The sequence below is a fragment of the Pinus tabuliformis genome, chromosome 6 (genome assembly GCF_031772625.1).
Source record: "Pinus tabuliformis cultivar Carrire ecotype Pingquan chromosome 6, CPIR1, whole genome shotgun sequence".
NCBI classification, from domain to species: Eukaryota; Viridiplantae; Streptophyta; class Pinopsida; order Pinales; family Pinaceae; genus Pinus; species Pinus tabuliformis.
Genome location: NC_142292.1, coordinates 193,624,357 through 193,646,605, shown reverse-complemented (window position 1 = coordinate 193,646,605; position 22,249 = coordinate 193,624,357). Strand labels below are relative to the sequence as shown.

Genomic DNA, 22,249 nt, shown 5'->3' with positions numbered 1-22,249 from the left:
AATTGTCTGCACAGTTTTTTCTATTAGTTTTGGGAGAGCCTCCACGGTAATATTTGTGAAGAGATCATCTCGTGCATTGCTTGAAATATTGTTACAAATTTTCTTAAAATCATTGCTTTCATTATAATAGTTGGAAAAATTATGATTGTTGTAACGTAAGACACACAAGTCTGCTTGAATGAACCCAAAGGTAATGAAATTAATTCTCCTCAGCACAACAAAATCTGGACTCCACGTCCCTCAAAACTTTCCAAGATGGTAAGAGAATTCCTCGTTTCCAAGAACTCTCTTCAAGCCATAAATTTTACCCAACAAATGCTTCCATCGCCCTTCAAATCCCCAAGGAAAATCAAGCGGTCTCAAGGCATGACGAAAACCCTAAATCACAAGCCCTAAGCAGTGAAGAAGGAGAAGATACTTTGCACCCGTCTAACAAAATTGACGAAATCTCAGCAAAAGAAAATGGAAGTTAGTGGATGTTGTAAGGGAAATATGGCAAGCTGCACAACATCCCTAACTCCCCTAAAGTCATCATGGCTTCACTGCTTGACCCTTTTTTAATTAGTGCACTACATACAATTGTCTGCATAATTTTTTCTATAAGTTTTGAAAGAGCCTCCACGATAATATTTGCGAAGAGGTCATCTGGTGCATTGCTTGCAATACTGTTACAAAAAATTTTAAATCATGGTTCTCATTATAATAGTTGGAAAAATTTTGATTGTTGTAACATAAGATGCACAAGTATGCTTCAATGAACCCAAAAGTGAGGAAATTAAATCTCCTATGCACTGGACAAACCCATAAGAAATTTCAACAATCCAGTTGCACCATAGACAATGGAGCTCTGTATCACTGGAATGGCAAAAAAATATGGACTCCACATCCCTTAAAACCTTCCAAGATGGTAAGAGATTTCCTCTTTTCTAAGAAATTTGTTCAAGCCATAAATTTTACCCAACGGATGCATCCACCACCCTTCGAATCCCTAAGGAAAATCACGTAGTCTCAAAGCAGGACAAAAAACATGAATCAAAAGCCCTAAGCAATGAAGAAGGAAATATGGACGTCGTAAGGGAAATATGTCAAGTTGCACAACATCCCTAACTCCCGTAAATTCATCATGACTTCACTTCTTGACCTTGTACCTTGTCTTTGTCTTCCTTCTTGGAAGAGGAAGTTTCATGGTGGTCGCCTAAGACATTACCATCACAAACTTGTTGGATGCCTCAATCAATATCAGCATCAATTTTTAGATGCCTCAATCAATATCAGCGTCAGTTTTTAGATGCCTCAATCAATATCAGTGTTCACTTTCTATTTTGTAGGTTTTCTTCATCTACCTCCCATCCATTCAATGAATGAATATACAAAGGAAAACAATTTGTCTATCTGTTTAAAAAAAAATCCTGCTCTGCCTTGAGAAATTTTTTTCCCACTCCATTTGATATAGGAAAAAATAATTCAAGAATTTTTTCCCTAAATTTTCGATTCCTTCAGTGTATCTTTGCACCTTTAGGGGCAATTGCTAGTAATATTTTATACTTCATAGATTTCACAATTTTATCCTACTTAGTATTTAAATTGGATATTTTCATAGTTATCAAACATATATTTCTAAGAAAAGCATGAAAAGCTACTTTTCCAAAATGCTAAAAAGAATATGTGGTAAGGATAGGAAACATATGAAGAACATCATATTTTAAAAAGGAATGGAGGTCTTACCTCCATATCTAGAAAACAACCAAGCCCAAAGGCATGTCCTTTTGTGATTGAAATTATGTCCCTTCCATACATGCAAGTAATAACACAATCTTAAGAAATTTTTGCGAGGGCATCCATGACCTAGCCCAACTTTCGGCAAAACTAATGGTCATCTAGTGAACGTACACTTCATAGTACATAACTTGCAACCTAAGGCTTTGTGTATCTTGTTTTAACATTTTTTTCATTGTCATCTCAAAGATTCCCAAACCTAGTGTCAATTACTTCCTAAAGATCTCTATACCAGATTCATGAGGAAAAAACCGGTTATCCTATGAGGGGAAATCTCATCTTCCTATTTCAGGAAGTTTCGTGCCACCAGAAATACTTGGACAGGAAGCAGGTACAACTGTCACTGTTCAGCATCCAAAAGAAAACTGCAAGTTTTAACTTTTCTCTCATTTCTTTAAGATACCAATTTAAATCAAATATTCTGCACGCCCATATGCAGCATATTGAAGCTGACATCAGAAAAACTACAAAAATATAAAGACAAAACTTACGATCTAGAACAAAAATACAAGTTAGACCATAAAAGTACATCTACATTTTCAATTACACTGTTTCGATAGCAATCTTACAAAGCATGAACAAGAGATGATCCTTTTATTTCTCTAGTTTTATTCTTTTTGCTGCTCCTTGGTCAATTATTGGATCGGTATGTCCATTTTGTGCTTGCCCATCCTGTGTTTCAGCCATGTCTGACGAAGTTGCTGCAAAGCCTTCAGGAAACGGAGGCAGTGGAGGAGCTGGTGGTAACTGTGCAAGGATGTTCAAAAGATAGTCAAGTAAGCTTAAAATTGAAGGTATAATCAAATTTTATTAATGAAGAATCAAGATATTTGTCAGTCTGAACTGACTGGATATTTAGGATCACAATTATGTACTCGTAAAATTATTATCTAAGAAGCATGATTTCTTCCAAATTTAATAGTAATGCCTAGGAGATATGATTTCTTCCATTTTTCATGAACGTATACTGATATAATCTATAGATCTATATGAGCCTTGCAACATACAAGAATTGAAATTAATGACGCAGCAGAACATGAACATGCAAAATAGGAAAAGCAAAAATTTATGTGCAGTCATTTCTTTTCAATGGAAGAATATCAAACTTTTGAAACAGTTAAGAATGTTTGATGACACACCGGAAAGACTTTCTTGAGAAGCCATATAAGAGAAAATATTCCATATAACCTCTTACACTGCAATATGGAACATAAAATAGAATCGCAAAAAAAAAGGAGAGAGGTTGCATTGGATCAGCTCATAAACCATTGAGTTTCAACAAGGAGAGAAATTTCATTATAAAGACAAACACGACTCCTTGATCTATAATACAAAATTCCTGAGCACCTATGTTGAATGAGTTTTTGGAACATGGGAACGGTGGGAACTTGGGTACGGATGTTATGCACTATTTCTGTTGTTATGCACCTATTTTAAAGTAAGAAGATTGCCTTCCATCAACCTCGGATTCTCATCCTCGAGTATGCTTCCAAGTTTAACCTTTTTTTTGAAACCTAGCCATGCATCTTTATGGTTTTTCCCTACAGCCAGGTGCTCATTTTTAAAGCTGATTTGGCTCCGATTTGATTTTATTTTGGTGAAAATATCACCACTTTAGTCTTGCTGTTCTCAGCCATCCCACCTATGCCAAAAATGTCTCTAATGTCAAAAAATACTCGTGGGTTGCGTTGAGTTGTGGTTGTCAAAATAACATCAGCAGCATAGACCAAGATAAGATTTTGACTATGAATCCTTCTATATTTTTCTTATAGTGCACCAACGCGCTCCTATTGTATTTAAATAATACTTCGGTTTATACCAATATGACTTCTACCAAGAACATGAAGAAAAGCCCACTAAATTATATATTTTTTGGTTGTTAATCAACACTAAAACAACGCAAGCAAAGAATCAATCAAAATTATCATATTTATAGAATACTCTAAGGAAAGGGAGAAGGGCCCATATTTCCCCACTGGTATCTAAAAGTTATTTCATTTATATCAATACAACTTTTACCACATAAGATTTATATAATACTCTAAGAATAGGGTGAAGGGGCCATATATGATATTTCCCCATTAGTGTCTAAATAATATTTTATTTATACTAACATGACTTTTAACAAGCACATAAAGAGACACACAACAAATTCTACTTTTTTGGATCATAAATCAACTCTATAACCATACAAGCAAAGAATCAACCAAAAGCATAAGATTTAATTTACCTTGCGTTGCAAGGCTGTGAGAATCTGATCAACTCGCCTTACTTCTTTAAAGTCAATATTCTCCGCTCCAGCCTTTGTTTCAGGTTTCACACTGTCACTTTCTGTATCTGGGCATCAGCATATATTATTGAATACTAAATCAAAATTGGTGAAACACAAATTCTTGCGTTAAAATGCAGGCACTCAACAAAAGTTTCTATTAAGTTCTAGCTATTTATGCTTCAAATAGACTTTGGTTCAAGATAGTAAAAATCCAACACGGGCAGAGCAATGAAAAATATGCATATATGGTGCAATAACAGAATTTACAAAACAACACGCTTTGAAGAATATATACCCAAGCATACCTCAAATCAAAATGTGCATCAACATATGAACAATAGTAAACAAAATCAATTAAATGATTAAAGCTCCAGATAATAAACAGTCGAACTCAAATATAACAAACTCCAACCATCAACCTTGAAACTGCAATTCCAATAAATGCCAAATTCATTTCTATTACAGCAACAACAAAAAATCACATTTTCAGCATCCAATGGGAACCAAAAATTTCAAGTTACATTTCAATGTTGTCACATAGAGTTTGGAATAGTTTCGAAAAACCAAAATATCCCCGAAGTTTGCCCAAAAATAGCAACTATTACATAATGCTTTTGGTGGCATGCATATTGTCAATGTTGCAGATATTGTTTCAAGGAGTATATCACCAAAGGCCTGGAAATAAACTTATCAGATATATTGAGTAAAATGTCAAAAATTATGGAAAATATTGGCAATAACAAACTTGAACCTGAAAAACCCAAAAAAATAGACAACCCAAAAAACTTCGAAAATTTTGAAAATGTCAAGAGAAATCTAATGTCTGACTTTGCGAGACAGTAGTGTTACTGCCTGAAAATGCATGTCTCGTTTCACATTTTCATGGGTTTTCTCTCACCGAGCAAAGAAGAAGATCCTTTAAGTTTAATGGTAGTTACAGATTGTAGCACAGATTTGACGGCCATGCACCTTGTTCTATCTTTCCCAAGCACCATACATCATCGTGGGTTAGAACAAAGATGTAGAGGGGTATTGTCAGTTTGATGGAGTCTCTTCTAGAGGCACGCTTCACCATGAGGTTCCATTTAAGCACATTTGACACATATTTGGAGTTATGGCCACATGGCTCACATCACCGTTTGCTTTATCATCAATGGAGCACCCTATTCATAGCTTGAACCCAAGGCACGGTATTCATAACTTGAACTGAAGGCCCATGATCAAATGGATGGACAATGTTAGCTAGAAGGGAGACTTAGAATATGAATGCACTATTATGGGAAATGTCCAAGGCAAGATTTATGGAGAGTTAGGGTTCAAACATAGCCCAAGGGGGAAGACACCCTACCTTGTAGGAGGTTCAAAGCATGACACATGGCAAGGAGAGAGCCCAAAGGAGGAACGTTATTCTTAGAAAGGTGACATGTGGTGATAAAAGCATTTGTATGGTCAAAAACATGTCATTTGATGAGGGTTCCACTCCAAGGTTGAAAACAACGAAATTTTTGTTGCTTGATCATGAATCTACCCTCTTAATGAGGGACACCATATTCAAGAAAACACCTAAAGCACTCTAAAGGACCTTTTTGCACATCACACAGTATTCCAAGCATGTTGTTCACATATTTGGAAGAGTAACATCAATGAAAAAGTTGACACTTGTCAATTTGTGACTAAATCAAAACCTTAAAGCTACTCTAAGAGAGGCAACCTAGTTTTAGGCTTTCTAGCTCTCTTTTAATATTATTTAATTAATTAAGGTTTGGTTTGAAAGTTATAGATAGAGGAGAGGAATTCATTTGTAAGGAATGATTGGAAGATAGGGAATTACCCTACAAGCACTGTTGATCAATGGTTGTCATTGATGTCAACCCAAGCAGCACCAAGGGCTACCCTGATCTTGCATGGGCATTTTGGCTTGACAACTTACTCTATTCTGAGTCAAGGATCTTCTAGATGGATTCTACTCGTTGAGATGTTTCCGTTGATATATGGCACGCCACGTAATTCTTCACGATTTGAGAGATATTCGTGTTTGAAGTTAGCAACCCCAGTTAGTGGGCTAAAACCCTATGGGGTTGTGGCATGGCACTCATAATTGGTTGTGGTCATTGAATAAACAACAATTAATAATGTTTTTTTGCTCCTAAAATCCCTCCAACATTCACTCGTTGAGGACCCTCTCAACTCAAGACATTCATATAAATAGTGACCCTCATATCCTCCTCTAGTAGGGATTTTGTGGCTTCAAACAGGTCATCGTGGCATTTCGCTATAACTTTTTTCCTGCGAAGCTTCAAAAGTTGAAATTAAAACCCATTTGAGCCGAAATCTTGATGAACCTCGTGCCCGAATTTCAAATCTTGGTTCACTATATTTTCAAAGATATGATATGAGGAAGTTAGGGTTTTTTGCAGGCTCTAGAATTACATGTCAAATAGGTGACGTTGGGAAAATCGTCATAACTCTCTCTGAGCATTAGATTCAAATTTCATAAATAGTGACAGAAAGAGGACAGACTGTAGCTTGTTGGGTATCGTTTTCAAAGCCGAAGGTCGCAACAATGACACGTGGCACTTCGTACAAGTTCGCTCTACTGAACCAGTCTATAATCAGGTCACCAAGGGAGATTGGGCATAACTATTTCTTGAAGAATCCAATCTCGATCAGTCCTGTGGAGTTGGAAAGAGGACTCAAAGGGCTACCACAGGACGAAATTTCAGACCCTGGAGATCTGAAATTACATAGATATAACAGATTCAATATCGAGCTCCTAGAAGGCAAGAAAAAGCATGCATTCAAGGATCACTGCAGTAAGGACCACACATCAACAATCAAGGGTAAGGCTCCTACAGCAAGATATGTATGATTAGTGTTTATATTTGAATTTTGAGTATCATCTCTGACATATGTTTTTGCAGGACAACGTAAGTATATACAAGGTCTCGGTTATATTTTTATGTCTCTATATGTCACAGTTAGTTTTGATACCACATTTCGGATGTCCTATTCTTGATACTACATACTTGATGCTACACCATGTCTGCAAAATCTATATGATGTTGTAAGTTCATGTTACTTGTCTTGTCATAGTTGATAGAGAATGGTCTCTCTTGTTGTACTTAGAACTTGGTCGATCACAAGTCTAGGGTCTATCATCAGTTTTTATTGCATATATCTTTAGGTTAGTTTTGGATATAATCTTGCATAAAGTCCAGGCCTATATCAAGAGTGGAAGTCTTTGTCTACTGTTGCAACAAGCTAACAACAAAAGTGACAAGCACACATCAGGTACGCATTGTAATTTTAATTTGAATTTATTCATTATTATGCACTTACATGTGTTTTGCAGGCAGAGGTAAGTTGAAGGGTATTTTGTTTTGTTTTGGGATTGGTTTCGCTAAGCAAATTTTGCATGCAGGTATAAGAAGATTCAAGTACAACATCAAGCAAGAATTCAAGAGCAAAAGTATCAAATCAAAGGAAGCATTGCAGCAGGACATCCTTGAAGACATGACAACCATCTAGATATTGTGAAGTATTGTTAAGGGCAAGAGTCATCATTGTAAAATTGTAAAAGAGTCATCACTGTAAAATTATAAAAGTCATTTGTAAAAGAGTCATCATTGTAAAGTTGTAAAAGAGTCATCATTGTAAAGATTGAAAAAGAGTCATTTGTGAAAGAGTCATTATGCCTAGAGTCGAAGAGGCAGTGTTGGAAGGCATAGGAGTCATTGTTGGGATGATGTCGTGGTTGGGTTGCAAGTCATAGAGTGATTGGGTATTTAGTCAAGTACACGAAAATCATTGCACATCTTATTGTATCGTGGATTGTTGTCCCTGGTTTGGGAATCCACAGTCTTGTCTTATTCCAGTCATTATAGGGTGGCAATGAGATGTTGGGCAGGTGTATGAAGTCACCTATAGGTTGGGGCTTGTGAACACTTCAGGGTGGTGCTAGGGCGAGTTGTGGCTCACTAGGGTGTTGGGGCATCCATTCAGTTGATTACTGAAGAAACTAGGGCGTTGGGGCATCCTTCCAATGGGAGCTGAAGAAGTATGCTTTTCTAGAATTCTAGGAAGTTGTTGTTTTCATTTCAGTTGGGGCTGAAGACTAAAGAATTTATTAGAAAAGCGTTCGGTGGTTTTTGACCCGAAGGGGGTTTTCCACCTAAAATTCTTGTGCCTAATGTGTTCTTTTATTTACTATTATTACTGCATAAACATTAATAATAATTGAAGATTCACTGATGCTCCGAAAAGATTAGAAGTGTTAACTGCTAAGGAATATTGATTCGCCCCACCCCCTCCCCCCCTTCTCAGTATTTCCAACAATTGGTATCAGAGCAAGTTCCTTCAATAGCAGTCTAACAACTGGAAGAAGATCATGGAGTATAGTAAGAATAGAGTTCCTTTGTTCAATGGAAATAACTATGCACTTTGGAGTGGAAGAATGCAAGTTCATTTGTTGGTGCAAGGATACGAAGTATGGGAAATCATTGACAAAGGCTCTGACCAAGGATGAACAAGGTAAGAAAAATATGGTATATGATGCAAAATCTAAAGATCTTATTATAAGTGGCCTTATCGAATCTGTTTATCTTAAGGTATTTGAGTTGCAAAACTGCTAAAGAGGTATGGGGCAAGCTTGAAAATATATATGCAGGTGACTCAAAGGTGAAAGAAGCAAAGCTTCAAAATTTCAGGGTAAAATTTGAACAACTCAAAATGAAGGAAGATGAAGATATTGTTGCATACTTTTAGCGTGTTGATGAAACAACAAATACATTGGAAGATTTGGGAGAACCTGTTGAAATGAAAATTGTTGTCCAAAAGATCCTCGGAACCTTGCCAGCAAGATTTAACCCTAAGGTATTTGTCTTGGAAGATAGATCGAATCTGGCCAATCTCAGCATAGATGAATTGCATGGAATTCCTGCAGCATATGAAATGAGGATTGAAGAAGAAGATGGCACATCTCACTTAGAAACAACATTTGCCACATCCAAGAAGAATGGTAAGGACAAGCAGACTCAGAAAGCAAAAACTTGCAGTTGTAAGGATGAAGAAAAGGAAGAAGAGGAAGAACTCTCAGATAAAGAATTCGCCTACTTCACGCAAAAAATGAGAACAGGTACGGGAAATTTCAAAGGTAAACTTCCATTAATATGTTTTTACTATGATGAGGTTGGGCATTTTGCAGCCAAATGTCCTCACAAAAATGAGGTTGTTATGAATGGAAAGAAAGGTCCTAGGAATTTCAACAAGCAAGGCAAGAAGAAATGGTTTAAGAAAAGTTTCTTCACCAAAGAAGATAGTTCCTCATCTAAAGAAGACAATGATAACGAAGAAGAATTCAACGGAAGAGTATTGTTTATGGCCAAGCACAATAAGCAAGAGGCACCTGATGAAGAATGAGACGAAGAAGAAGAAATGACTGAGGTTGAATTTCAAAACAAAATGATCAGGGTTATCAAAGAGCTCAAAGCCAAGAAGAAGCATGTCAAAACTCTTGAAGATGACTTGAAGACAGAAAGAGAACAGGTCCTCAACCTTAAAATCAAGGTTGAAGAATACAAGCAAATTGAAGAATCTCTCAAGAAAGAATTGAAGGAAAACAACAAGGAAAGAGAAGCATTGGAAGCTGAAATAGTTGCTCTACAAAAGGAAGTAAAAAATGGAAAAACTTTTCAAAACTATGCCAACAGTTCAAAGGCTTTGGACGACCTCATCAGCAACTAGCGATCATACAGTGACAAGACTGGTCTTGGTTACAAAGAAAAATCTGAAAAGGAGTCAAGTCCTTCTATGAAAACTAAAGAAGATGGATATGCAAAAAGGGTAGATCCCCCAGCTAGATCAAGAGATCAAGACTCGCAGGAAGAACCTTGGAAGACAGTTCCTCGAAGAAGATTTCCTCCTAGGTACCAACCTATCTTTTATGGTGATTGTTATTCATGAAGGTTTGGACATAGTGTTGAAGAATGTCGCATGTATGTTTGGAATGAATATAATTCCAGGAGATCCTTCGGAAATGGATATTCCAGAACTCGGCATAATATCAACAAATTTAATCATTTGAGAGATGATGTTGAATGTTACAAACGAAACAATTTTGGACGTGTGGCTAGGGATTGTGAAGTTCTAGATAGGTACAACTATTATCGACAAAACCCTAGAAGCAAATTTGCAAGATCACGAGATAGACACCAAACGGAATCTTCTATGAATAACATCAAATGTTACCAATGTCATAACTATGGACACATAGCTCGTAACTGTAGGTACAAGATGGAATCAACCATGAATGAAAAGCTTGACGACAAGAATAAGAAGGTTTAGAAAGGAAAATAGGTATCGGATCAACAAGAACAAGATGAGTAAGAAAAGCAAGAAAGTAATAAGGTCCCAACAGTTATGCTTTCACGATTCGTAACGGATTGTGGGGAATCAACCACTGCTTCGATTAATGGCTCGAGTCAAGACGGTCTGTTAAATGACACACGATTCTGAACAATTCAGCTTATTGACTCCTAGAAATTTGAAGATGAGGAGTCTATGCAATAGTATATGACACAAGTCTACGATTGACAGACAGGTAGTTTGAACAAGATGGCAGTTTCATTACATGTTCAGGGAGGGAAGAATAGTTGAAGTATTATAGATTCAAGAAAGGAAGCACTGACAAGCAATCTCTATGTGAAAGTGGATCAAGACAATCTAATGATTATCGAGATATCTCAACAAGATAAAGGAATATTCATATATCAAATCAAGTACATCAAGGAAATGCTCAAGAAATTCAAGATGGAAGATTGCAATCCTATCCTTACCCCCATGGTAATAGGTTACAAGAAGATTCGTCAACGGATGTGGACCAAAGGTTGTATAGATCCATGATTGGTAGTCTCCTATATGTGACAGCCTCCTGACCAAATGTGATGCAGGCAGTTGGACAAGTAGCACGATTCCAAGCAGCACCAAAAGAATCTCATATCATTGTCGTCAAAAGAATTCTTCGATATCTTAAGGGCAAAGCGGAATATGGTCTATGGTATCCGAAAGGAAATGATTTGGTCATCCAAGCTTATACAGATACAGATTGGGTAGGAAGTGTTGATGATCGTAAGAGTACCAGTGGAGCAGCGTTCTACCTAGGTGGTTGCCTTGTCTCATGGTTAAGTAAAAAGCAGTCTTCAATCTCGTTATCCACAGCAGAAGCAGAATACATCGCGACAGCAGCTTGTTGTACTCAAGTTCTCTAGATGAAGCAAACCTTGCAAGATCTTCAAGTTAAGTTTGATGAGCCTATTCCCATCTTCTGCGATAACACTAGTGCCATTAGTATCTCCAAAAATCCTATGATGCATTCCAAAACAAAGCACATTCCAATCAAATATCTTTTCATTAGAGAGCAGATCACCAAAAAGAATATCAAGCTTGAATATGTTGGCATAAAGAAACAAATTGCTGACATCTTTACCAAACCATTACCTTGTGAAGAATTTGAATATCTTCACCAAAAGCTTGGGATTCTCCCAAGTTATCATTAGAATCTTTCTCTTATCTAACTAAGTAGAAAGGGGGAGTGGAGGTGTGTACAGGTCCACAAGATGACAGTTTGTCAGGGGGAGTTACCCTTTGCCATTGATGACAAAGGGGGTGAGAAAGCAGTAGGAAGCGGTGTCATGATCGCAGGGGGAGTACTTGTGTCGCCATCAATGCCAAAGGGGGAGATTGTTGATCAATGGTTGTCATTAATGTCAACCCAAGCAGAACGAGGGGCTACCCCGATCTTGCATGGCCATTTTGACTTGACAACTTACTCTATTCTGAGTCAAGGATCTTCTAGATGGATTCTACTTGTCAAGATGTTTCCATTGATATATGGCATGCCACGTAATTATTCACGGTTTGAGAGATATTCGTGTTTGAAGTTAGTAACCCAGTGGAGCAGCGTTCTACCTAGGTGGTTGCCTTGTCTCATGGTTATGTAAAAAGAAGTCTTCAATCTCGTTATCTACAGCAGAAGCAGAATACATCGCGACAGCAGCTTGTTGTACTCAAGTTCTCTGGATGAAGCAAACCTTGCAAGATCTTCAAGTTAAGTTTGATGCGCCTATTCCCATCTTCTGCGATAACACCAGTTCCATTTGTATCTCCAAAAATCCTATGATGCATTCCAAAACAAAGCACATTCCAATCAAATATCATTTCGTTAGAGAGCAGATCGCCGAAAAGAATATCAAGCTTGAATATGTTGGCACAAAGGAACAAATTGTTGACATCTTTACCAAACCATTACCTTGTGAAGAATTTGAGTATCTTCACCAAAATCTTGGGATTCTCCCAAGTTATCATTAGAATCTTTCTCTTATCTAACTAAGTAGAAAGGGGGAGTGGAGATGTGTACAGGTCCACAGATAACAGTTTGTCAGGGGGAGTTACCCTTTGCCATTGACGACAAAGGGGGAGAAAAAGTGGTAGGAAGAGATGTCATGATCACAGGGGAAGTACTTGTGTTGCCATCAATGCCAAAGGGGGAGATTGTTGATCAGTGGTTGTCATTGATGCCAACCCAAGCAGCACGAGGGGCTACCCCGATCTTGCATGGCCATTTTGACTTGACAACTTACTCTATTCTGAGTCAAGGATCTTCTAGATGGATTCTACTTGTCGAGATGTTTCCATTGATATATGGCATGCCACATAATTCTTCACGATTTGAGAGATATTCGTGTTTGAAGTTAGTAACCCCAGTGAGTGAGCTAAAACCCTATGGGGTTGTGGCATGGCACTCATAATTGGTTGTGGTCATTGAATAGTCAATAATTAATAATGTTTTCTTGCTCCTAAAAACCCTCCAACATTCACTTGTTGAAGACCCTCTCAACTCAAGACATTCATACAAATAGTGACCCTCATATCCTCCTCTAGTACGGATTTTGTGGCTTCAAACAGGTCATCGTGGCATTTTCACTATAACGTTTTTTCTGCGAAGCTTCAAAAGCTGAAATTAAAATCCATTTGAGCCAAAATCTTGATCTGAGGAAGTTAGGGTTTTTTGCAGGCTCCAGAATTCCATGTCAAATAGGTGACGTTGGGAAAATCATCATAACTTTCTCTTTAAGCATTGGATTCAAATTTCGTAAATAGCGACAAAAAGAGGACAAACTGTATTTTGTTGGGTATCGTTTTTAGGGCCGAAGGTCGCAACAGTGGCACATGGCAGTTCGTACAAGTTCGCTCTACTAAACCAATCTATAATCAGGTCATCATGGGAGATTGGGCATAACTCTTTCTTGAAGAATCCAATCTTGATCAGACATATGGGGTTGGAAAGAGGACTCAGAGGGCTACCACAGGACAAAATTTCAGACCCTGTAGATCTGAAATTACATAGATACAATGATTCAATATCGAGCTCCTAGAAGGCAAGAAAAAGCTTGCATTCAAGGATCACTGTAGTAAGAACCACACATCAACAGCCAAGAGTAAGTCTCCTACAGCAAGGTATGTATGATTAGCGTTTACATTTGAATTTTGAGTATCATCTCTGACATATATTTTTGCAGGGCAACATAAGTATATACGGGGTCTCGGTTATATTTCTATGTCTCTATATGTCACAGTTAGTTTTGATACCAAATTTCAGATGTCCTATTCTTGATACTACACACTTGATGCTACATATTCTTGATGCTACACCAAGTCTGCTATATCTATATGATGTTGTAAGTTCATGTTACTTGCCTTGTCATAGTTGATAGAATGGTCTCTGTTGTTGTACTTAGCACTTGATCCATCACAAGTCTAGGGTTTGTCATCAGTTTTTATTGTATAAATCTTTAGGTCAATTTTGGATATAGTCTTGCATAGAGTCCAAGCTTATATCAAGAGTGGGAGTCTTTGTCTACTGTTGCAACAAGTCAACAACAAAAGTGACAAGCACACATCATTTACGCATTGTAATTTTAATTTGTATTTATTCATTATTATGCACTTACATGTATTTTGTAGGCAGAGGTAAGTTGAAGGGTATTTTGTTTTGTTTTGGGATTGGTTTCGCTGGGCAAATTTTGCATGCAGGTAAAAGAAGATTCAAGTACAACATCAAGCAAGAATTCAAGGGTAGAAGTAGCAATCAAAGGAAGCATTGTAGCGGGACATCCTTGAAGACATGACATCCATCCAGATATCGTGAAGTATTGTTAAGGCCAAGAGTCATCATTGTAAAAGAGTCATCATTGTAAAGATTGTAAAAGAGTCATCATTGTAAAGGTTGTAAAAGAGTCATTCCGCCTAGAGTCAAAGAGGCAGTGTTGGGAGGTATAGGAATCATTGTTGGGATGATGTCATGGTTGGGTTGTAGATCATAAGAGTGATTGGGTATTTGGTCAAGTACACGAAAATCATTGCATATCTTATTGTATCGTGGATTGTTGTCCCTAGTTTGGGGATCCACGGTCTTGTCTTATTTCAATCATTATAGGGTGGCAGGGAGGTGTTGGGCAGGTGTATGAAGTCACCTATAGGTTGGGGCCTGTGAACACTTCAAGATGGTAGGGTGGTGCTAGGGCAAGTTGTGGCTCGCTAGGGTGTTGGGGCATCCATTTAGTTGATTACTGAAGAAACGAGGGTGTTGGGGCGTCCTTCCACTGGGAGCTGGAGAAGAATGCTTTTCTAGAATTCTACGAAGTTGTTTTCATTTCAGTTGGGGCTAAAGATTAAAGAATTTATTAGAAAAGCGTTTGGTGGTTTTTGACCCGGAGGGGGTTTTCCAACTAAAATTCTTGTGCCTACTATGTTCTTTTATTTACTATTATTACTGCATAAACATTAATAATAATTGAAGATTAACAAATGCTTGGAAAAGACTTAAAAACACTAATTGGTAAGGAACACTGATTCACCCCCCCCCCCCTCTCTCAGTGTTTCCAACAAGCGCTTAATCGCATTTCTTGCTTGTTATACTTGGTGGTTTTGTAAGTGTTGTAAGGGATGTCTTTAGAAGAGCCCTCCTTTAATTTCTGCATATTGAAAAAGATCCATGTAGTTAGTTAGAGCATACTCTTAATATCCTAGCAACTCCTCCTCATCAAATCCAAACCCCCTTGTTCTTTAATCTTGAACCTTGATTGTTAGCTTTCGGGTTACTTCAAAAGTGTTTACACCATGTTTGGGGGTGTTTCATGAGATTTGGGGTACATGGTGTACATTCAACCCCTGAATAATACATAATGGATTTGCATATAGGAGATGGTATGTAATGGACTTGCAAATTGGAGATGGTGTATTAAATGGTTGCTTGACCTCAGTTGGGTGCATGCTTCACAACCTTCCCTAGAACTTGGGAGATCTCCTAACATCTCGGGCAATGTCCTTCATGATAGCACATGGAGATGGGTTGCTTGCTTTGAGGATACCCTACTTAATGTTAGACATGTAATCCTTCGAGATTGTTCCATTATTATTATTGTACATAATATGGAGGTAGATGAATGAAGTGTCAACAGGAAGAACAAGAGTCCCTCATAGAAGGTGAAGCAAATAGCCACCTCTTTTGTATATATCCAACTTTGAGTTAATAAAATAATCATCAATTGTGGAGTTATATATGTAACTTTGAGTTAATAAAGTAATCATCAATGGTGGAGTTATTCCTTTGAGCAATAGTGGTATCGGAGCTTTGGTCAAACTAATAACTTTGTGATTTAGTGTTAGTCTTGCATGCAAAAACACCCTTCTGTTTATTCTCCTACATTTATTCTTCCCTGGTTTAAATGTTCTTTGTGGCATTACCCATTGCAACATCTCTCTTGTCTCCATTCTCATCCATGGCTATAACTTCATGCCTTTCTCTACATCATAGAAACATGTGCTCAGCACACAAAGCTCATTCTCTTTGACTTTGTTCTCAACTCCAACATTGATCGGAGTTCAAAGCAAACTAGAAAAATCCTTCATGCCATCTATCGAAGAGGCAAGATGTCATGGGTATGCATGTTGAAAGACAAATCTTGGGCCTCTCTTCTACCGCCTACATTCTATATAGTTGCAGTTGCACCACTTGGCTCTATCTTGGTCCCTACCTCCTATTGGCTCTCACTTGCTTGTAGACATTCCCCACACAAAAGACTCAACACAGTCAAAGCTAAGTATGTACCACAGCATCCACTTGAGGGTGTGTTTCCAAATGAAATAGAGAAGGTTCCAAACTCTACATTGATGAACACAAAGATGGTATAAGCTGTTAGAATATTCACCTATACTGAGAGTGGCTGACAGGGGGGGGGGGGAACCAGTATTGGGCACTTTTTCCCATTTTAATCATATCATGTAAATATTAACAGTTAACAACAACATTCAACCATGAATAACATCATACACAATACACAATATTTTTATGTGGAAACCCAAATGGAAGAAAACCACATAATGCTTTTAATATATATCTTAAGGATTACATCAATAGGAAGCTCCAACTTCCAAGATTCTCCAACAACAACTGGAAGGATGCTCCAACCCCCTGCTTTTATCAGCCCCGACTGAAAGGATGCGCCAACAACTTGGTTTTACCAGCCCCGACTGGAAGGATGCTCCAACACCCTACTAGCATCAATTTGTTGCCGTAGAACTACTCTGCCACCTTGAAGTGTTCTTAGGCTCCAACTTGAAGGATAATTCAATCTCTGACTTCGACCACCCTGCCACCCTAAAGAAAGAAAGATATGTTAGATCACACTCAGTACCCTATTCAATCACTGTACCTGATCACTGCTCTTCATAACCACTTCTTTGATCATTGTCTAACCATTGTTGTCAAAAATCCTAGTATCACTCAACAATATAAAACCGTGAATGCATTCTCAAGCAGCCCTGGTTTAATGTCAGCATTACAACAACAAGCTCAACAATACTCTAACACAATCATGCCTCATTATCAAGAAGCAATTAAATTCCAAGTCTCAAACCCGTAATCAGGGACAACTTGTTTATTGCAATATAGTAGTAGAAACCCTTATCAACATTGGCTACAACAAAAAGAAGAAATTTGTGGACAGCTCAGATTAAAGCATCATAACTGGCTCACAACAACCCTGACATAGTCATAGACAAATATTCAATGATGTTATTAGACTCAGATTGACCATCAACACTTCAGATTGATCCATAGTTATACATTCCATCAGACCCAACTGAATCAATCCACAGCCAATTACGCTGCACGCCATACCAAATCCGAATCCACCCTCCAATCCAACGCATCACTATCACAGGTTACACGCACCAGAATCTTTGCCCCCACACAAACTGTCAACAGTCTCTGCAAGAAGTATTCATTTGGCCTCTAAACGCACTCAGACCAGATTGCATTTGTTCCACTGGGATTAACTCACTCTACCATCGCACCAGCACTTAGCCAATACACCACTCTTTGTTATGCTACAGGAGTATATCGTTTAAACACTAATCACACTTCATCCATGGCATTTGGTCACATTTCAATTTCTACTCATTCCTTAAATCCCACCACAAAACATACAAGTTTCTAAACCATGTGTATCAGCATTCGAATTACTTTTACGCATATCCCTATCACAATACAGGTCCATCCACACGCACAGCAATGCCATTTGCACTCTCAGCTAAGGCTAGCACTTTCTACCATATTGCTCTCTTGATTTGTAAATTAACTAAACATTCCCACACATGCAATCACTCATTCCACGTGCGCGCTTTGGTACATTATGCATTGTTCTGTGTTATTTGAGGGGATATATATATATATATATATATATATATATATATATATATATATATTTGTTTTAACGAAGATGACTTCAACACACCAAGGGCAGAGACCAAGCCTTTCATATTGTTGCACCAGTTGATGTGTCCAAATACTGTTCAATCCTCATGGGTAGATATATCATTCTCAGTCCAACATGTCAGCCAACCAACATGCAATCTCTGCTTCACACGTTGTCAATATGCATATTTCACTAGGTGTTGACACACTATAAATGCTTGTTGAGATAAGTTCTGAGATTTGTCATGATCATACATGAGCCAATCTCGACATTGGTCAAGAACAAGTTGGCTTACTGTGTAATGTATCACATACGCATATTACATATATCCTCTGCGACAGACTTTGCTTATATAGCGAAAATGGGGTTCCAAATGTCTGCAAAGAGCAAATTTGAACATATGCATTAAGTCACATCCAATCATTGATGACCCAATCACTGCAAAACCAATCACCATGCATCGCCCCAATCACTGAAGATCACATAATATGTGCCATCACAAAGTTCATTATGTAATGCCACCGAGCTCCCCTGTATCATTGCACGTCATACATCACTGCAAACTGGTATGTATTACTGCAAACTAATATATAGAATTGTAGCACCGCAGACCGATATGTATCACCATAGAGTTTGATATCCAAAACACCACAGAAAATGTAAACCAAAAACACTAAGAAATTTGACCTCTCTTCCAAATAAGCATTTATGCCTTTTGCCTCAGAAAAATCAGAGCAATGAACGAATGATACATTTTGAGGGCATACGAGTGCCCTATTTATACATGAAAAGGTGGCATAAAAGGAGGGTCGGCTTGCCTTAAATAAATTAATTTCAATTTAAACATATCCCCAAGATGAGGCCGACCTGAACATCCCTTTTTGAAGTCATTTTCAAACTAAAAAATATTCTTTTAAGGTCAACTTGGTCAATAATTTGGGCTTGAATGGGTTGAGACTTTTTTTTTTTGCAACTGCCATGACAAATAAAATTTACCCACCAAAATCCAACATAAGCAGCATTTATTGTCATTAATTTTTATGCCAAAAATATTGTTGTGTTTACCATTCATTTTGGGGCACGTTGACCAAGACTTCGAGGCTTCCACTTTAAAAGGGCATATCTCTTCAATCATGAGGAACCATGTGGTGTGCCACCTACTGGTGGAAACAGCTTGACGAGGACAATCAAATGATTGTTGAATTTTTGTAACTTATGTCAATCTTTATAATTTTGAAATGATAAATAAAATTGTGGATTCCAAGTCAGCTCCAAAAAAAGTAAAATTTGAATTTTTAAATTGTGAATTTTGCCTCGAAAAATGTAAGGTCGACTCCTCCATATAAGCTCATGTCAGCTCAACCCAATATTCACGCCATTTGGGGCACTTATGATCACTATTAAAAGGTCATTCGTCCTCGTCATTTGGACATGAATTCAGATCATCTGAAGCACAGTTCAGATCTCATCAAGGACGAAGTCTAAGGCTGATCAAGGACGAAATTTGAGGCACAATTCGGATAACTCTTCTTCTGTTCATGTGAAGTTATTATCTATGCCAGATCGAGCTTATGGACAGATCAATTCTCTGTGGTAGATAGAGCTTTTGGAAAAGAAATATTCTCTGAGGCAGACCGAATGTTCTAAGTAGCAATTTGACTTGGCTCATGGACAGTTTGACCTAGGTTTGGTCACTAGTCAGTTTGATTTTATTTGACTACATAATTCGGAATGTATCTCTTGCTGAATTGGACAAATTTCTCTAAGAAAATGTTGCTAAGTTTTTCCCCTACTTTGGAGTTTTCCCAAGATAAATTGTGTCTTGTGTTTGGTTGTCTCCACTGTCATTATTGTGTTACTGTTGAGAATTTTCTTGTATAATTACCTAATGATGAATACAGTATAAAATGAATTGACTTAATAATCATTGGAAAGTAATTATCAGTTAAGGAAATCATGAAAAATCAACATGGTTAAAGAGTAGCAACCAACAGGTCAAGTCAAGTATGGTCAGATCAAGAGAGGTGAAGTCAAGGAAGATTTTGATTCTGTCTAAATCAACCTGACATGGATCATTGCATGAAGGGTGCACATTATTTTAAAATATCATCTGATTTCCTGAGGTCTCAAATAACTGAAGAATTAAGCAGACTTCTTTGGGATTCATTTGTTGATTTCTCGCTAGAATAAGAAGGCATCTCTGTGGATCAGTTCAGACCCTCTGAGGTCATTCGGCTCTCTTTGGCAATGCATTTTCTGAGGCATCTTTTTGTGGAAAAAATTCAATTGGATCTGAGATGTTTTGGGTTTAATCTTTATACTCTTCTATGGTGATTTGATCGTGACAAGCTTAAAGTCCTAAGGTTAATCTGAGACTACTCCTAAGGCCTTTTGTGAACTGTTTCTAGGCATTGCAGGCACCTTTAAGGTCTATTCAAAGATGATTCTCGTGATTAAGGCATAGTTGAAGCTCAGACATGTTCCTCTGAGGCTTACTCGGATGTTTGAGGCAGGTTTTAAAGGCTACAACTAAGGCATAACTTTGCTTTATCTTTAGTCCTCTACAAATCAATTAAAGTGTGTTCCTGTGGTATAACCCCTCTGTGGATTCTTCTTCACTGATTCTAAGGCTCACCCTTTTGTGATTTCTCCAGCTCCCCTTCTGGCATATTTGAGTTGTCTATGAGGGGTTGAGTTTAGTTTTCATAACATGATCAAATTATTGTTTCTGCTACAATGAGGAAGTCAAGTTACTTGGTTTGGAAGGACCGAGGATAATCATCTAGTTTGTACTACGAGGAAAAAATTTGTTGATGCCTCTTCCATGAAGGAAGTCTAGATCATTTGAAGATTGTTTACTTATTGATGTTACAGAGGACATTGGAATGCCATACCCTCATTGGAGACCCGACATGCTATATTTGTCCTTTGTCGATCACTGGAGTGCTAGATGAAGGCAGAATACAATAAAGGGACATTAATCTTGATACTTTTGCTTGGAATAATATCAAGATGGAATATCCTTGATTGTTTGATGAAATTATGGATTTCATGGTTTTGGACATTTGGATATGGAAAGAAAATTTGTATATGACAAAGTTTGTTGCAAAAGACTTGAAGTTTTGGATGTGAAAGCCCTAGGGTTTGTGAATAAAACCCTAGAGATGAACCTAGGTGTTTCCGCTAAAAGAAGAAACCCTAACTTATGCAAGGTGTTGGAAATACTGAGGGGGGAGAGAATCAGTATTTCTTTTACAGTTGTCATTTTATGGCAGTTAAGATCACTTAATAAACTAGAACACAAAATGATAACAAAAGAATAATTTTATTAATAATAATGACGAAGACTCCAATCCTCTTTACAACAAATCAAGTACAATGATACTTCAAGGCTCCAACCCTAGATGAAGACTCCAATCTTCAAATCAACCAGGCTCCAACCTGTACTATACCACCAAGCTCCAACTTGGTCTATTTGAGAACTCCAATCCTCTCAACAGTTCAAGCTCCAACCTAGTTTTCCACAAGGCCCCGACCTTGTGTGAGGACTCCAATCCTTTAGGGCTCCAGCCCTCTCAATCTGCTTCAGTTCTTCAAGGTGGCTTCAACGCTTCAAGACTTCCAATATCTTCTTCAACAAGTCCTGAAAGATATCTCTGACAAAGGCTTCAAGAATGTCTCTAAAGGGTCTTCACAATCAGCTTCAACATGCCTTCCAAATCAGCTCCATGAGATAGCTTCAATACTGTTGTAAGATGTCTTCAACAAATGCTTCTAGATGGCTTCCAAGATACTTCAAGGTGTTCTCCAAGAATGCTCCAAGAATGTCCTCAAGGATGATCTGTTTCAATAATTACTGTCTTCAACAAGGCATCCAAGAACTTTCTCCAACAATGCTTCAACAATCTTCAGGAAAGTCCTCGATATGCTTCAAAGTCTGCTCCAAGAGCTGCTTCTGCAAGTGTCTTCAACAGGTCTCCAAGATCAGCTTCAAGGGATCTTCAAAAAGTACTTTTCAGATGTCTTCAAAAGTAAGAACTGCTTTAAAGTTGCCTCAAAAGGCTGCTTTCACAATGTCTCCAAGGTCTGCTCAATATAGGCTTCAGGTCTTCCCCAAGTCCCTTTTAATCTTGCTCTGAGAAGATGTCTCCAAGTCTGTCTTAACATCACCTTTCAAATCAGCCCAAAAAGGTCTTCAAGTCTGCTCTAGGATTGTCTTCAAAAGGCTGCAATAGGACTGCTCAAATAAGGTCTTCAAGCTTGTTCCAAACCACCTCAAGGAGGTCCTCAATTACAGTTAATAAACTGCTCCAAAAGGGCGTCTCCACAGGTTGCAAAAATTACTTCAGATCTGCTTCAAAAGACCCCTTCAAAACAGCTTCAGTAC

The 22,249-nt window shown here is 37.8% G+C and overlaps 1 protein-coding gene across 3 annotated transcripts in view; it reads right to left on the bottom strand.

Moving 5' to 3' along the window:
- Nucleotides 1–1,675: 1,675 nt before the first annotated feature.
- Nucleotides 1,676–22,249, bottom strand: part of MED6 (RNA polymerase transcriptional regulation mediator-like protein) — a 52,578-nt gene continuing 32,004 nt past the window's right edge. Inside the window, exons 4-6 of one of the 3 annotated variants that reach the window (XM_089414705.1) lie at nucleotides 4,007–4,113; nucleotides 2,346–2,523; nucleotides 1,676–2,119 (exon numbers count right to left, since the gene is read on the bottom strand). In XM_089414705.1, coding sequence (XP_089270831.1) covers nucleotides 2,371–2,523; nucleotides 4,007–4,113 — 260 coding nt within the window. In that variant the 3' untranslated portion in view covers nucleotides 1,676–2,119; nucleotides 2,346–2,370. The other 2 variants (XM_089414707.1, XM_089414703.1) reach the window with 2 other exon arrangements.